This window comes from Megalops cyprinoides, chromosome 3 (assembly GCF_013368585.1).
Source record: "Megalops cyprinoides isolate fMegCyp1 chromosome 3, fMegCyp1.pri, whole genome shotgun sequence".
Lineage (NCBI taxonomy): Eukaryota > Metazoa > Chordata > Actinopteri > Elopiformes > Megalopidae > Megalops > Megalops cyprinoides.
Genome location: NC_050585.1, coordinates 31,836,513 through 31,854,256, shown reverse-complemented (window position 1 = coordinate 31,854,256; position 17,744 = coordinate 31,836,513). Strand labels below are relative to the sequence as shown.

The window sequence follows — 17,744 nt, the reverse complement described above, 5'->3', positions numbered from 1 at the left end:
GAAGAAGCTTGAAATATTTTAAGGAGCTGTTACAAATTGATCTTATTACTGTTAGATATCAAAGTTGTTCTAAACACAAATTTTAAAGCATATCAGTCACTAGGGGAAAAGTGACGTGACACGTCAACCATCTCAGTGCACAACACCCATCAAAAACGTAAATACATAGCAAAGACACGTGTTCTTTGATGCTATTCTGATGGACTACTGAGGGAATTAATAATAATAATAATAATAATAATAATAATAATAATAGCAGTAGTAGTAGTAGTAGTAGAATAAATAAAATGTAACAAAGTCTGGAGCGTCATTGAAAGCATAGCACCTCCCCAACCATTCATTTTACCACATGTCGGATAGCACATTTGAGGGCCATAATGTGTTTCCGACACTTAAGTCACACTGAACATCTATCATTGTTATAATGCTTTGACGAGCGCTGTGGCAGTGTTTCTGGGACGCTATGACAGGTGTACCAGCCGTTGACAATATTTTTCTGGAATGCTGAGCCACTGTGTGACTGAAATGTCCGGTGGCTTGGGGCGAAACTGTGGCCTGTGTGGCTGGTGGAGTACTGAATCATCTCAGTCCTGTAATGCTCTCTCTGCAGCAGCAGTGGGTCCAGAAGGGTCTGCGATCCATTAGCGCAGTCTAAATTGTTGTCATACATGTTGAGAAAACGCTGTCTCAGGGAGGAACCATCTCCTGTCTCCGGTGATAGGGAGCACTGTGATGAGGTAGGAAACACGGTGCATGACACTGGAGCTTTTGGAGTAGATAAGCTTTGACCAGCCATTACTTCAGGTGACCTGGCCTCAGCAAAGTGCTCTCCGTCATCCCTACAATCCTCGCTGGCTTTCGTCACGTAGGCCTTGCAGTGCAGTTTCATGTGCTTGCGCAGGGAACTGGGATGGGTGTAGCACTTCTGGCACCCTCTGACCTTACACGTGTACGGTTTATCATTGGAGTGCACGTGGGAATGCTTCTTCCGGTCACTGCTGTTAGCAAACCTCCGATTGCAGCCCTCGAAATCACACTTAAAAGGCTTTTCACCTAAACGTGCAAAGGAAGGAGAAATGATCGCCTGTTACATGAAGGTGGTATACGATCGTACCAGGGACGCAAAAGTCAGTTTAAAAAGATTAATGATTTAGTAAGATGTTGTGAAGCATAAGACTCAGTGTGTTACAAATTGTCAGTTGCTCTCTCCACGCACATTTACTCTCTCTCCTTCTCCCAAAATGTGTAGAGAGAGTCCAAAAAGCTCAGTAAACTCGAATCGTGTATCTAAACAAAAATACACATACGAATCACTATACTGCGACATTCCATTGTGTTTGATGTTAACTCCTCCATCATCATTGTGTGTCAATTCTGAATTACAAACAAATTAAAATCACATTCTGACTACGTATGCACGTTAAGTGAATAAATATGTGGCTACGTTTCAGGGTTTCTTGTTCTTGTTGTCTTTTTTTTTTTTTGCTTTTTATCTTATTTCAGTTATTTAATTGCAGGAGGGAGACCTGCGCTACTCAGATCGGTTTTACTGTGCGTCTTTTAATCTGCTTTGCATTTGTATTCCATACTAAGCGCTCCTAAAACATCGAATCATTTCTAATTATTCCACGTTATTACATTCACAGAAATACTAAGTACACAGCGTGAAATACTGATAAGATCATGTTAACGTGGTGCCTGTTTTATTTGGATGTTTAGCTGGATTTTTTGCTGGAAAATGTGCAGGAGAGATTTTGATGGATTAGTGCTATTTATATTTTTTACAACAAAGCATGATTTTACATGGCAACGTAAGCACTGTTCGTGTTATTCGTTCATTTTCAGTTGCAGCACAGATTCTGTGTAACTTCTTGTAACTTGGATATATTTTCCGCCAGCAGTGGTAACCATTAACTCGAGTCTTAACTTGTCTTAACTTAATTTGTCCATGATTTTCCTCATTTAGATGTGCACGGATATATGTCTTTTACGCAAGGTGCAGCGTGTGTCCCTTAGACAACCGCAATCCGGTAACAAATAACATGGGTCTAAATTGTATTATATTAAACTGTGATGAAGAACAAAACGTTTATTGTATGTAGTCATGTTGTATGATCTACAATGGTTGGATTCCAATACGATAAAGCTGAGTAGCGTATATTGTGCTCTCTGAGACTGAGCTCCCCTCAGCGCTGGTGCTTCTGTTTGAGGTTTGCTAAAGAGTAGGAGTTTCCCTTCACTAAACTGTTGGAGCGCTGCGTAAAATCTACGTCACAACTCTCCGGTGTCCCGAGGTTTATATATTTATTTTTTTGCGATCTCTCTGTGTGAGTGAAGGACGCAAAATAACGTCAGCAACTGAAGCTGCAGTCAGGCTTCTCTGATACAAGCGGGAGAGGGAGCTTTTTTTCTTACACATTTCGAATAAAGGTAGATGATATATAATAGTACGTATGTATACGTGTGTGTTTGTGTGGTTGCGTGTGAGTGCGCGCGCGCACGCACGCCTGCGTGTTTTATTAATTATAAATATTTCGTTAAACCTAATCATAAACAATGTGTTAATCATCACCATCATCATCATCTCCATCCAAAATCCTATGACAGATTACGCATTATTGTCACGTTTTAAGAGTTCCCTATATCAACGTTAAAAAACACTTCCTTCAGAAACTGCAAAAGAACAGAACCTATGTGTTTTAGTTTGGCAGCGGTGGTGTCTAAAACATATTTAACATTATTCGTATTAATATTATTATTATTATTATTATTATTATGCACCCACCTGTATGTGTTCGTTTATGGATCTTGAGATTCTCTGATCTTGCAAACTCTTTCTCACAGCCGTGGAAAGGGCAGGGGAAAGGTTTTTCCCCAGTGTGGACTCTGATGTGGTTTACCAGCTTGTATTTGGCTTTGAATGGCTTCCTCTCCCTCGGGCAGTTTTCCCAGAAGCAAACGTGCTCGGCTTGCTCGGGTCCCCCTACGTGTTCCACCGTTACATGGGTGACGAGTTCATACATAGACTCAAAAGTCATCGCGCACTGCCGCTTCCCAGACTCCTCTTGGCTGTCGCTCCATTTGCAGACCATCTCGCACTTCACAGTCTGCCTGGAGAACCTGAGGAATGCGTCGCTCCCCTCTCGATGTATAGCCATATTCAGTGGTTTGTAAAGACCTAGAAACTGAGTTACAATTTGTTGTCTGTTGCCCCTTTGGCCGCTGAGGGAATGGCTGTATGGGTTTGTTCTTGTGAGAAAATCTCCTGGTAGGCTGAGCATCACTTGGCCGCCAAGGTCTCGAGTGGCTTCGGAAAACCCCTGGGCCTGCTCGTGGTAAGCAGTGAAAAAGGCTTGGCTTCCGTTTTCTCTATAGCTGGGGAGGTCACGATACCTTCCAATAGGACCATGTTGGTTGGTTCTTGACGCCAGTTGATCAGTGACCGGTGGCATGCCTGTTCCAAAGAGATCTGCTCCACCAACAATGCCTCTAGGAATGTGTTCTAACCGATGACTGGAGTATGCAGAGTCTGAAGGCTGAGGGACTGAATAACCATCATAAGTACTGGACCTAGTTTCGGGGTTGTCTCGTAAACTGTGCGAGGGGCAGAGTTTTAAGGAACTGCCAGTGGGGTGTCCCATGTGCGTCCCTGCCAAAGGTGGCAGCGCCATGCTGGGTTCAGTATTGCTCTCCCCAGGGTAGACGTAAGAAAGAGGGCAGCCACTAAACCTCGACAGACTTGTCATGTTTTGTTGTTTGAATATGAACACGTAAAATGAACAAATCTCATGCTTTTTATTTACCTAGAACTCGTGATTTCAATCAGCTATATATCATCTGCATGTGAAATTCATAAACTTTGAACAAGAAGCTAAAGCCACACGCCAGCTGGCTAAAGTTGGTTTGCATCCCATGTCGTTCACTGTGAGCCCTCTTGATTTGTGGCAATCACCGAGTGGTAAAAACTGCTTCGAAACAGGCCATGGTGCAATATAAAAGCACAGCAGGCAGACCTGCTTTTAAAACGGAGCGCTTTGGGATTGGCTGGAATTTGATATGATTGACGGGAGCTTGGCTGTTTTAAAGGGATACGCATGCGTTCGCTACAGGGCTCCTTTTAAAAATATTGCAAAGAAAATGCTTTGAAATGTGCCGCTTATTCACTGCCAAATATCGGTGGCTCTTTGACTTCCAGGCGCAGCATTAAAAGGAACCTCGTAAATTCCCCAAATTAGAACATTTTCTCAGAACATACAGCAGTTTACGCTTGTAAAGTCGAAAAACCTTTATTGGATATTCCGGCTGCTACAAGGTTAATGTGGGCAAAAAACGAGGTCACAGTTTCATTTTTAAATAAAAGTAATTACCGAAAAAACACTTCATGAGATAAACCGTGTTTTACTAATTCACTTGTAATATGTCTTTATTATTCTTTTGGGGGAAGTAAGTGTGTGTGTGTGTGTGTGTGTGTGTGTGTGCATCATAAAACCCCATGTGACCCATATAAGATGTTCTTCCACGGCTCGAGTTTCTCCTCTTTCGTATCAGACGTCGGAATTAACCTACGTGTTAAATCATCATAACAGCTCGGGTTTGTGATTCATACCCTGTTCTTCATTAAGGCAAACACTCTGTGTCCCCTTCCGTGGAGGCTTGTCTGTTACTAAATAGCCACAATTCGCACAATACATAGGTTGCATTTTGGATGCATTTTAGCAGTACAGTGTCTCAGTGGGCGGGGCAGAACATTAATTCGTTCTGAAGAACCCAGAATCGACATAGTAACAAAGCCGTCCATGTAATCTGTAGAATATCAACATAATATTCGGAATGGCTTGTTTATTACTCTACTGTCTCTCTACTGTCTTACAGTTGTGTGAGGTTACGAATTACGTTTAAAAAAAAAAAAAATCTTGCCTCGCTGAAGCATTTTCAGACAAAAGTCGACTTATTTCACCTCGCCAAGGGGTTAGCCCTCGTATTGGTTGCAAATGGTACAGACGAGTAAACCAAATGCATAGGCTTTCATTAATTTATGATTCAGTGGTCCATTTACATTCCAATGACAACTGTCCAAGCAAGGTGTCGGGTAAAATGAGGTGATTCTATACTAAAAAGCACAAACGTTAGTAAACATACAGATTGATCTGATATGCGCGTGTACGTCTGTGCATTCTCTGCCAAGACAACTCAGGTATTTTTTTAAGTTATAAAAGTTACAAAAGCGCATTTATGAGCTATGAAAGCACTTGGTAATTAAACTCACTAAAATGATACTTAAGAGACATTCATTTCACTGACATTAATACAGAAAATGCTCTTTAAAAAAATAAATATGAATATATGAAAATAAAAAAGAACCCCTGCACAGGTAGTTCTAGACATTCCCGCTCACCTGTGGACACAGACATGTTGCATAATTATTCTCCCCTAAAAAAATCACCGAAATACATGATAAAGTATGTGATTTTTCCTAAAAAGTAAGAAGAACCGTGGATATTTTTTAATTATGCAGCGCAGTCGTATGCAAGGAATCTTACAGCTGACAACTTCCAGAAACTGTGGTTTACAGATCAGCTTTGGTTCTCTAGTAACTTCTAAAATATATAAATTATTGGTTTTCATTTGAAAGGCAGTCAAAAGTAATGCTTTTACATGCACGTTTAGTTAATACACAAACGTTTGCCTCGGTGTGAATACACACACGGGCACACATCTAATAATATAATATAATATAATATAATATAATATAATATAATATAATATAATATAATAAATGGTATTATAACTATTATAAAACAGAAATATTGATTTTATTTATTTTGTTTTCTTTATTTATTTATTTTATGGAAATGCGAGGGGGCGCTATTCATATTCTGTAGCCTATCCAAATTGCCCTACTGTAAACATTTTATTTCTTTTTAAAGCATGAGTTACTCGATACTAAATCAAAGCTCTGTGATTGGACGGCTGTAGCCCTTAACAGTTTCCGTGTTTATTTGTTGGTTCATTTTATCACTTGCAAAACTTACCAAAAAAATTGCCAGGGTTTACTGTTGAACAGTTATATAACAACGTATACTTTCCACTTAAATGCAAGTATTAAATACATGGAAAAAACCTTCAGTCAAAAAATGGATTTATTACCTCTTTCAAAGATGCCTAAATACGTGAATGCCAAGTAGAATGCACAAAACAATGTGTATAATGAACATCAAAAAATAGATTTAAAAAGATCTAAAAATATTTCCTAACCAACACACGGTTAAAATACCCGGCAATTAAATATGACATTACACGTGTAAAGCTTTTTTTACCACCTTTAATGCCTACTGATTCAAAAGACAGGCACTATGATTGCTACAAGTGTGTCGGGAATTCACCCACTTCAGCTTCTTTAACCTGGAGTTTATTTCATTATAAAATTTTGAAAAATAACTGCTATACTGAAAATGTCGTTTACTTCTGTCCTACACCAACAACACAGTGGTTGTTAACTTAGTGTAAGTTTACTGCGACCCTGTACAACATACAAGCTTTCTCTCCGAAAGAAAATGCGAATCTTTACTGGTGCACTTTTGTAGACGAAGCAATATATCAATCAAGCAAAACTTTTATATTGTTCTTTTTTCTGTAGCTTAATATCTCGTGTTGTATAATAACTGAGGTTTTTCAGAGAGAGAGAAAGAAACAGGTGGAGGAAAGGGAGCTACACAGAGGTTTGGAGTTTATATTTTGTCTTATATTTTACATTTACTCTAGCCACAACAAAACATGGACCGCTTAGATTGGGGTGACATGCTAATTTACTCGGATATATGATACATATTAGTGACATAAATCACACCTCCTACAGGAACAGTCATTACAGCCCGTATGGCTTGCCTTGCGCTTGAAATATCAGACCGGAAGTGCAGCCACCAACTTGTTGTCCAGTAGATTGTGGTAAAGGTCTGGTTGGTTTTGGTCGGGATTTTGATAATCATGGCCGGATTACTGAAACGCAGAAGCTGACAAGCAAAAGACAAGAGCAAATATTCAGTCCTGAGTTTCTGTGCTCTGGTTGCCACTCAGGGCGCAGTGACGCAGAAAGGGTCAATAATGAAGAAGAGTACCCCCGACAAAAAAGAAAGAAAATGGAACCACCCACAGGTCATAGGTCGCTGATTGAGATATCGCAACTTTTTCAACATTCTCGGATGCGGGAATTAACCCGAGTGCCTGCGGAAGGGAGTTTATGCACGCATAACGAAATCTCGGCTCTCTCGGTTCATCTCTAATTTCGAATTAACAGGTCGTAGGCCCACGACAGACATCGTGAATATGGGAGTAAGGTGGAGCACTGATGTCAGACAAACATACAACACAAACGTGCAAAAACATTAGGATGGTTTAAAAACGCTCTTCAGTCATAATTGGTATAAATATATGCTGAGTTGGCGTGTATTAACGATTCTATTTTAAAACTGTTTTCAAATAGAATCACCTATTTGTGTTATTAAATGAAATAATAATAATTCATGCGTCTGTGACGTCCTTAAGATAGGAATGATACTGAAATACTCTCTATCACTTTTAAAATGCATAGTTAAATGACACTAACAATGAAATTTTAAATTTAAATTCATTATCATTTTGAGCCAAACCTATAGGAACATTTGTTCCACTAAAATGGCACTGATGATCCATACGCGTAGAGTTTGACAGTTACATCTGACGAACGAAATTTAGTCAGTGGTGTTTACTTAGAGAAAAATTACATTAAAATATAAGTTAACAAAAATTAATTCTTGCTTATGTCTGAAGAATGTTTAGGAAAACTGCAAGGTGATACTATGATATGGCGGCCCTTGCGTTTATGGAAGATAAACTACACACGGGCAAACATGCCTATTTACAGTCGACAAGACCTTCAAATTCGAAAATACGGGTTGAAATCAGGTGTAATGGTAATAATAGTAATAATAGTGTAAATTTGTCATAAGGAAATCACAATCTATTCTCGTAACGGCGATATAATGGGACTCTTGCTTTGAATCATTGGTAACATTGTATTTTGATTACGTAACAGTACATGACATTAGTTTTATTTTATTTTTGAACCATTATTAGAATTATACATTATTATACACCGGTATTTGATGTTTTAGTACTACCAAGATTATTTTCATACTTAAGTCTGCGGATAGATTGAGATGTTGGGGGAGGCCGGACACAAGGGGAAATAGATATTTTAATATTGTAAAAAAAAAAAAAAAAGTAAATTAAGTTATCATATTTCATTTGCAATGGATTATAAATAGTGTGGATGGCCATTTCGGTATTTCAATGCAAAAAATCAAAATGAACCATCAGGCCTATGCTACGAACATAGGCCTCGGCACACAGATCTGTACTCTCAATGAAGTTTCACCATGGCTTGCGATGGCCCGTTCCTTGAAACGTAAGATTCAGGCCACCCATGAAAAAGTACATTGGTACGATCATTTATAAAGAACATATTTTATGTTCTATATGGGAATTCTCTCAGGATTGTCTGTGTTTTAACAGCATGCTCGTTCGAGGCTGCAGATACATCGCGGTGATCCAAAACTATCCTATCACACAAACTTTGTTGAAAGACTATGAGGTCCAACCTTGTGTTTGTAACAAAGCATATGAAAACGTAAAGCACACGAAGAGTTGAACCGTCGGTTGACAAGTTTATCAAAACTGTCAGAAAGGTGTCAGAAACATCAACAGCCAAAATTATTTCAGATCAAAAGCTGCATTAACGGAGCGTTTCAAATATCCTACTTTTGCGAAGTTTTATTTATTCTTAAAATGCACCTTCAAAATGATGTACAACAGATAGCTGTACCGTTTTAGTTGGATTTTATGTGTTCAATATATCTACAGCCTGGTATAGTTAAACAACATTCATTCACATATTATTATTATTATTATTGTTATTATTATTGTTATTATTATTATGCCTTCGCCTCTTTGACATATTCCTCCACCTGCTGTCTAATTTTAAAATCACAAAGTATAAAGGCACCAAGGAAAACTGAAACTGATTACTAAATGTAAAAGTACATTTACTGATGCCGTTATCTTACATTTGACTTGCTTTGGATATTCGACCTAAGATTTAGGGTGCTACTGTTCTTCTGAAGCAGTCTGTAACCACTAGGTGAGCACATATTTGTTCTGCCAGCGAAAACATTGATACAACGTTTACACGTCTAGACGTACCCACCTAAATGGGGGGGGGGGGGGGGGGTGCACTGAGAAACTTTATTTTGTATAACCGCCATACTGTATGCATCTGGTGCGTATGACCTACATTTAAGCACGTGGACTGTTTAGGGTACTCCATAAAACCATCTGATCTCTATTTGGGGACTAACAGTTAATTTATTTTGCGAAGAGAGTAACCTAAAACAAAGCGTTATTTACAATTAAGGGCCATTCCTCTATGTGCTGCCGGTCAGTGACTTCTGAACACTAGACGACACACTCTGGCTGTGACCGACTTGAATTATAGCTTTCTTTAACGACAAGACAATGCGAGTGCCTCTCCTCAATCATCTGGTAGCTATTCAAATGACGTTCAACATAGAAATATACTATAATTCTACTGGGGCCTTTCATTTCAGCATGCCAATCAAATATCGACGGAATAGGACAAGTTATGAAATTGCAAGTACAAGTTAATTGTTTAAGCAACGAAAGGTCACCATAAATCACATGCCGTAAGAGTAAATATATATCTCGCGCGTGCGCGCGTGGTGTGAGTGTGTATGTGTGTGTGTGCGTGTGTGTGTGTGTGTGTGTGTGTGTGTGTGTGTGTGTGAGAGAGAGAGAGAGAGAAAGAGAGAAAGAGAGAAGGGAGAGGGAGAGAAAGAGTAAGAGAGACTGCATACGTGTGGACACGTTAACTGCACGTGAGTCCCAGAAGCTTATTTGCTACCCTTTCCTTTAAAATTTACTCGCGTGGACCAATGAAGTAGTACTACAGACTGCCATGTTCCATGAGAAATTTGCAGCGAAAACAAACACTGACTGTTCAGGACAGATCAACTGGCCATTACACAATATTCACTGTGGAGTATCTATCACACAAACAGCGAACGTGACCGGAATTTATTTTTAAGCAGGTCATGCATTTAGCGGCAATACAGAACACTTAAATTTTAACTAACCTTTTCATGTTCTTCGGGCCTTTATTTGCTACACAATTATCTAACTACACCACACAAGCCCTGTTTAAATAGACTTTGCTCCAATATGTATCATTTCAAATACGTTATACTAAAACATCACTTTGCACAGCACAGATAAATATTATGAACTCACCTTACTACTTTATTCACAATATTCTCGTAGAATGGGATGCAGAAATTAGTGCAGGATAGCAACAGAATACGTGTGGACTGAAGCACTGATTCTCAAGCTATCTTTCTTTTTCCAGCTCTCTAAAATAAAGAATGAGAGCTCCTTCGTGAGACAGACTTGGGCAAAGGAATGTGAAAGGCTTGGAGTTATAAAGCGCCGCTTGAAACATTCAACGCGTCTCTGAACTTGATCAGATTTTATGTTTCCAGCAGCGAATCGGCGAAAACTTTGTGAAACTGGCTCAATAGCCTGGATTTCTTGGCTAAGCAAAAAACTGTGGATATTACAATTACTGCCATCTTCCTTTCTGCTCTTTATTCCTTCTTTCTACACCCTATAGTGCCTTGGGGGAAAATGAACCCCCTCCCACGCGGCTGCAAGAAAGCAAGAACTCGGAACTCTGCCAAATATACTCATGACAGCGTGAAATGAAAAGTAACAGAAACCAACCAATCACTGAGAAATAATTTGTGAAAATAAAGTGAAAAGCAAGTCGTCGTTTTACATGAGGGATAAAAACAAGTCATAACTATGCGCGGTGAACGTTATTTTCAAATGAAGTTACTTCGTCAGATGAGTTATGAAAACATAGCAAGCTTAATCTGAACAGATGAGCATCAGTGCAAAAAGTACTTCTGGGCAGGTCACAAATCATCAATATGAGAGGAATTATGAACTTCCTACGCTTAAGAACGAATGTAACCCAAAAGAGGACAAATACATTTATAATGTTGTTCATTTTATCTAGAGAGCTATTATTTTAAAGTGGCGCTTTTATATCATAATATATACAGACAACATGTCTTATCTGTTAGACGTAAGTACTTCAGAAAACATCACCAATACGATCTGGGAACTGGTTTTCATCGCTGTGAGAACGTATCTAAAGCCCATTTGCTACATTTGTTATAGTCCACGACAAACGACAGAATATGCATACGTATATGATCTGATATTATGAGCTCACTTTCTAAGTACTAACTATTTCAAAAAGTTTGAAAAAAGCTGGCGTGTTTCGAGGGGAAATAAACAAGGCACGATTATTCAAGCGAAATGTCACGTTGCCTTACCTGCAAATAATACCTCTACTGACCAATCAAAATTAAGCGCTAAGCTAAACCATGCCAATCAACAGATATCTAGCCAATTAACTCACTGTGCTTTCGTCACGTGCCAGGGAGGTAGCTGGCCTCTCATTGGGTATCGTAGGGCTGCCTCCCGAGTTCATTTATGTGCAAGGAGTGAGTGATTGACTTTATCAGTCCAAGGACATCATTCACTTGTAAAGGGGGGGAAAGTTTGATCCACTTTCTCGAGGATCATAGTTACGGGAGTTTTTTTCTCTAACACAGTTGCTGGAAAGAAGGATTCTACTTATTGGCCGTCTATTTTTCGCTCTTCAAAACAGAGAGTTTCGCTCTTCGAACAACAGAGAGTTCGCTGTTTACCGTTTTATATCGCGGGGTTCAACATTTTATTTACAATTTGTTAAACTTTGTCATTTACGAGTTTTTGTTTTAAAATATTATCATTGTTTTTTTCTGGCCGATGACTATGCTTCTTGATAGTGGTCCGCAGTTCTCTGCGCTAGGTGTTGGGGGTTTTGGGACACCGAGGCACCATGAGATGGGGAACAGGGACCCAGGGTTGGGGCTCAATCCCTTTGGAGATTCTTCCCATTCGGCCGCGTTCAAACTCAGCCCCGTAACTCATGATATAACCTCCAGCCAGACGTCTGCGTTCACTCCGCAAGCCTCCGGATACGCAGCTGCCCTCGGACATCACCACGGTGGGCAAGTGAGCTCGTACAGCAGCGGGGCTTTCAATTCAACCAGGGACTTTTTGTTAAGAAACCGCGGAGCAGGCATTGGAGAGGCTGCAGCAAGCAGTGCCCAACATGGGATCTTTGGTCCTTCGGCAGGGAGTCTGCATGGACCCCCTGGACTTTCCGATAGCCCGGGACACCTCTTGTTTCCTGGGCTGCACGAGCAGACAGCGAGTCACACTTCCCCAAATGGACACATAGTAAATAGTCAAATGCATTTGGGTTTGCGCGGGGATATTTTTGGAAGACCAGACCCGTATCGACCAGTTGCCAGCCCCCGGACGGACCACTACGGCACTACCCAACTTCACAACTACAACCATCCGATCAATATGAACATGGGGATGAACGTACCCACACACCACGGTCCCGGGGCTTTCTTCAGATACATGCGACAGCCTATTAAGCAAGAAATGTCCTGTAAATGGATAGATGAGAACCAGATGAACAGACCCAAAAAGACATGCGAGAGGACTTTCAGCACCATGCACGAATTGGTAACGCATGTCTCGATGGAGCATGTTGGCGGACCTGAACAAAGTCACCACGTTTGTTTTTGGGAGGATTGTCCCAGAGAAGGAAAGTCTTTTAAGGCCAAATACAAACTCGTAAATCACATCAGAGTGCACACTGGAGAAAAACCGTTCCCCTGCCCATTCCCTGGGTGTGGAAAAATATTTGCCAGATCGGAAAATTTGAAAATACACAAAAGAACTCATACAGGTAAACATCAGCTTTTGTATGCATTTATTTAATTGTACTTATGAATTTATTTGACGCGAATTTGTGGTTGTGTTTCAAAACAAGTTGCTTTATTATCGCTGTTTTGCACTGTTCAAATGGGGGAGGGGTAGATAACAGAATATGGAGAGGCAGAGTAGTCTTCCATAGGCTTTCACGCTTCGTTTGGGGATTATTGGAGGCCCAGTGTTTGTACAGAAAAAAATCGCATATGGCATCATTTGGGAAGCCATTCTTCTTCCTTATTCCTTATTCTTCATTATAAGTAAATATAAAATATGAAGTTGTTAAAAAAAAAAGTGAACGTGAGTGCAGTTGCTCCTTTTAGGACGACTTCTTAATGATTTCTCTAACTGGAATTTTACTGTTTCCTGATGAATGTTGTAAGGAATGCATACTTTTCTTAAAAGGCAGATAAGTACGTGTGAAGTACAATATTTAGTCTAGCTCCTCTGTGAGTTGACCTGTTACTTCCGGCGCTTGCAGATCATTGGTAAACATTCCCTTGAAATAGCCTAGCCCATTTTCATGATCCGAATCAAATGTGTAGCCTATACGTTGAATATGCTATACGTCAAAACACGAAACGTCTGAAATCTCAACAGATAAACAACAGGGATTTAATTCCTTCAGAGCAAATGAACTCATACATTGGATTGCTGTACTGACGAACAGGGTTCACGTTCACGTCTGCCGAGACGGACGTGGTGTTAACTAGCAAGCGTAAGTAACGTCCTAGGAAAACAGTATTTAGCCTCAAGCGTATGGACCTCATTCGCAACAAGGGCGTTTTGCAAACATCAGATTGTCTGCAATAGTTATAGTTTTACAGAAATATGAACCGATAATGTAAGAGTAAAACATGTATTAAATTCCAAAACCAATATAGCTTTATACCAAGTGTGTGTTTTATTTTACAGGTGAAAAGCCATTTAAATGTGAGTTCGATGGCTGCGACAGGCGCTTTGCAAACAGCAGCGACAGAAAAAAGCACATGCACGTGCACACTTCAGACAAGCCATACATCTGCAAAGTGTGCGACAAGTCCTACACACATCCCAGCTCTCTCAGGAAACACATGAAGGTAATAAACTGCCTACTGGGTCTGAACACTCATCATGGAATTATTTCCATTGCTACACACTAAATAGAGTCGTAAGCTACTGGCACTACTCTTTTCTGCTTCACTGTATTTTATTTTGTCATGTTGGTCATATAGGCCTGCACCGAATAAGAAAAAAAAAACAAAGCAGTTCAAACTTGATTAAATGTGTTTTGCCCTTTGCATTCAACTAAATATGCATATACCATCCTAGAGAACATCATATGATGAGTAATGTTAATGTTATAGTACAATTAATACAATTCTTATGATTTAAATTAAAATTTATTATTTTATCACAGGTACACGAATCTCAAGGTTCAGAGTCTTCTCCAGCTGCAAGTTCTGGGTATGAGTCGTCTACACCACCAGCTATGGTGTCAACAAACACTGAGGAATCTACAAAAACACCGCCGTCAGCTGTGCAAAATACTTCAGCGCATAACGACGGACTTCCGCCGAACTTTAATGAATGGTATGTTTGAAAACGAGCAAAGTTGACTCTCAAAGTACCACAAGGTTAAGGAAACCAATTCCACTTGCATCCTAAGGTGTTCAGATGGGGGTAGTGGAGCAACTTTTCTGAGGAGATAAGATAGCATGTCCACGCGCCACCAGGCCTTGTCCTTTCTCAGGATTTGAAAGTGACTTTTACTCCGAGTGAGAAGCAAACAGAATCACAAATAATACAATAACAGTTTCTAAAAATACTGGATATCCATATTTAGTTTACAGATAATTATTTTATTTTTATTTCATTTATTTTTCCTCAAAATGTATTTAAAAAAAGAAAAAAAGGAAAAATCTTTCACGGTGTCGGGGTGATGATCATATCACCTTTGAATTGATTGTTAAAACTTCACACAGTCTTAAGAAACGTGCCAAAGTCTTTGTCTTGAACTTGAACAAAAAATAAATAAATAAATAATAAATAAATATATACTCGTGAATGTATTTTCCTTGTTTGATGGGGTCTAATCTGTTGTCAACGTCCGTTTTCAGGTGGAATGTGGTATTCGATTACGATTGTTACCGTTGAATTTACCGTTGCCTTTTGTTAATAACAATGTAAATACATATCCATGATGCCATATTTATCCATTTGTAATTTAAATATCGGTATAAGTTCCGACATTGATATGATATTTATGGAAATGTTTTCTAACAAGACTGTACAGTTTTGGATCATAACCTAACATTAAAAATTCTTAAATCTAAAGCTCACATATTGCGATTGTATCTTTTTTAATACATAACTGTGTCATGTTCCGATATGAAAAAAAAATACCAATTATATGAAAAATATGGATTGACAATAGTTTATATATTAATGGTTTTATTTCCGTCAGCTCTGTTTTAGCATGTGAGGCCATTGATACAGGCCCGTCTGTTGCCTACAATACGAATTCTGTAAAGCTGACTGGTTTTCTTATTTATAAAGCGATGACAGATTATGGTGCTTTTTGTGTTAGCATTCCTTTCCTTTTTGGTCAGTTTCACTTTATTTGATGAATTTTGCTTACTTTATTCATTAGGGCGTAGGCTAGATTTCAACTGCAACCTCAGTACCCGCTTTGGGGATAAACTCAGTTGTCTTTTATAGGCCTGTGTAAGACCAGTTAGTTTCTTTGCAGTGAGGTTATGTATATGCATATAGTTGTGAGCCATAAAAAGAATTAAAGTAACACGAGTACTTCCAGTGTTTAAAGATAAATATCCCTAAACGATCAGATTTCGTAGTTACTTTGTATGGTTCCAGCATCGATTGTCTCTGTGGATGCAAAATATGTGTTTCAGTGTGTGCATCAATGTTGCAGCACATTCACTTTAAAAATAAAACGTTTTATGTGTCTGCTTGCACTGTTGTAAATGTAGTTCTGTGAAAATGAACGTGATACTTTGCTTAGCAATGTGAAGAGCGATTTGATTACACACTGGCTTGATGAACGTGATATGATTGTACATATCAAAGGGTATAAAAACTGCTGGTATTGAATCTTCAGCATTACACATATATTTTGCGTAGTTTTTTAAATATTAGTTCTCAAAATAAATTATCATTCACCGTTGTTCAAAAATAAGGGTATTTGATGTAGGCCTGTATTTTATATAGGTTACATTATTTAAAAAAAATGAACTCACAGCCTTGGAACTGTAAGCCGCAGAGCCTGTCAGAATGTATTTCTGATGCTGTAACACTTTCTAGAGGAAATGGGTCACGCACGACGCTGCAGTTATGCCTGAAAAGCAGATGTTTAACCAGTTGTGTGTCACTGTGCCATTTTGGAGACATATGAAAAAATCGAAACTTCTAGGACGACATTGTGGTTTTCCAACTTTGTCTTTTCTCACAACTACCTTGATTATCAATGGACAGAAAGCGTAGTTTTCATTGCATTGGCGTTATTGCGATATACAACTGATTGCAGGCCGAGCTGAATTTGATTCTCCGTCCGCCCATGGTGATACTGTAAGAGACGGGATAAAGTAGGTAATCGAAGTGAACTTGAAAGTGGGGCGCCAGTTTTTCTGGAGACATTGACGAAAATGTTTTCTGTTGTCAGGGTTGATTTGCTCCGCGCTTGATCATGTTCGCGTTAGAGAACGGTCAGCCCTCTGACAGGAACCCAGAGGATGTGCTTTGGTTAATATGTCAGTCTCTTCCACATCTCTTCACACCTACCCCGTGTTGCAGTGATCTTAACAAATATGTTCTTAACGCTTTATAGTGTTTCCGATGCGAGGACCCACGGGCACACCATACGTTTTTGCGAGAAACAACTAAGTGGTACAGTCCGCAGATGTATAACCTTTGATAATACGGATTCATATGGAAGTTGGTGGGAAAATGTGCATTCTATAAAACTCTTTATTACATACGATACACATTATGGCGTTTGTAAAGTAGCAATACCTTTCCCAAGGTCAATATAGCAAGCACGTTTCTTAAAATGACGATACATCTGCACATGCCTTTAATTTCAATATTCACGTAGGCTACAATTAATAACGAACCATTAAATGTAATGAACAGGGCGGTTAAGCTGCAATTCCAGAAACAAATTAGCAGTATCTTCATCCGTTATTAGGATGTTTTATGCTACACGTTATTAGAATTTTGAGATGTAGCTTATAAATCCGAACCAAGAGCGTTTTCTGACTTGCCTCGCACGTGAAAACTTCCGGGAAAAAACTCACTAATTGGAACAGAAAACAAAAATAAAAGTAATAAATTCATATACGCACCATTTGATAAATATGTAGCCAATTTCATCTGCATTGAAACCGAAGTGGGGAGATTGCACCTATTTAAAAGAATAATTAATAATTGAAAGAACTGGGCACAGCATGTACTAAATTGTTGGTGTAGAATTGTTAGTATTCAGACAATATCTATCGGACGATATGATTGTTTGGCATTTACCATGTAGACCTGGCCTATACCTTACTTAAGGCTATGCAGAAATGTCAGTGACACCCAGCAACGAAAATTTCCCCTTTCCTTGTCTATAGCATAGCTTAGCATGTAAACAGTCAGTAGCTATTCCATAAATTTGAATTAAAATGCCTACTTAACCTGAGAGAATTCGAGTAAACAATCATTCGCAATATTCATTTATTTCTCCTTACAGTCAATATAAAATTCAGCGTCGTCCTTCCACTCCTCAGACACAAACACTAGCAATCACATACACA

General features: G+C 39.1%; 2 protein-coding genes across 2 annotated transcripts; one reads left to right on the top strand and one right to left on the bottom strand.

The window, feature by feature from the left end:
• Nucleotides 1–282: 282 nt before the first annotated feature.
• On the bottom strand, nt 283–3,746 carry LOC118773995 (zinc finger protein ZIC 4-like). Its single transcript, XM_036523079.1, has 2 exons — nt 2,786–3,746; nt 283–1,053 (listed from the first exon to the last, which is right to left on the bottom strand). The coding sequence occupies exons 1-2, from the start codon at nt 3,744–3,746 to the stop codon at nt 398–400; spliced, it is 1,617 nt and encodes a 538-aa protein (XP_036378972.1). The 3' UTR covers nt 283–397.
• A 7,869-nt stretch (nt 3,747–11,615) lies between these two features.
• Nucleotides 11,616–15,862, top strand: LOC118773996 (zinc finger protein ZIC 3-like). Its single transcript, XM_036523080.1, has 3 exons — nt 11,616–12,928; nt 13,867–14,030; nt 14,351–15,862. The coding sequence occupies exons 1-3, from the start codon at nt 11,929–11,931 to the stop codon at nt 14,531–14,533; spliced, it is 1,347 nt and encodes a 448-aa protein (XP_036378973.1). The 5' UTR covers nt 11,616–11,928; the 3' UTR covers nt 14,534–15,862.
• The last annotated feature ends 1,882 nt before the right edge of the window (nt 15,863–17,744 follow it).

What these genes read in the sequence shown, in the direction of transcription:
- LOC118773995 (XM_036523079.1), bottom strand. Translation starts at nt 3,746, where the DNA reads ATGACAAGTCTGTCGAGGTTTAGTGGCTGCCCTCTTTCTTACGTCTAC. An exon ending in CCATAAACGAACACATACAG is followed by an intron (nt 1,054 to 2,785) that starts GTGGGTGCATAA and finishes TTGCACGTTTAG; the next exon opens with GTGAAAAGCCTTTTAAGTGT.
- LOC118773996 (XM_036523080.1), top strand. Translation starts at nt 11,929, where the DNA reads ATGACTATGCTTCTTGATAGTGGTCCGCAGTTCTCTGCGCTAGGTGTT. An exon ending in ACACAAAAGAACTCATACAG is followed by an intron (nt 12,929 to 13,866) that starts GTAAACATCAGC and finishes TTTATTTTACAG; the next exon opens with GTGAAAAGCCATTTAAATGT. An exon ending in CTCTCAGGAAACACATGAAG is followed by an intron (nt 14,031 to 14,350) that starts GTAATAAACTGC and finishes ATTTTATCACAG; the next exon opens with GTACACGAATCTCAAGGTTC.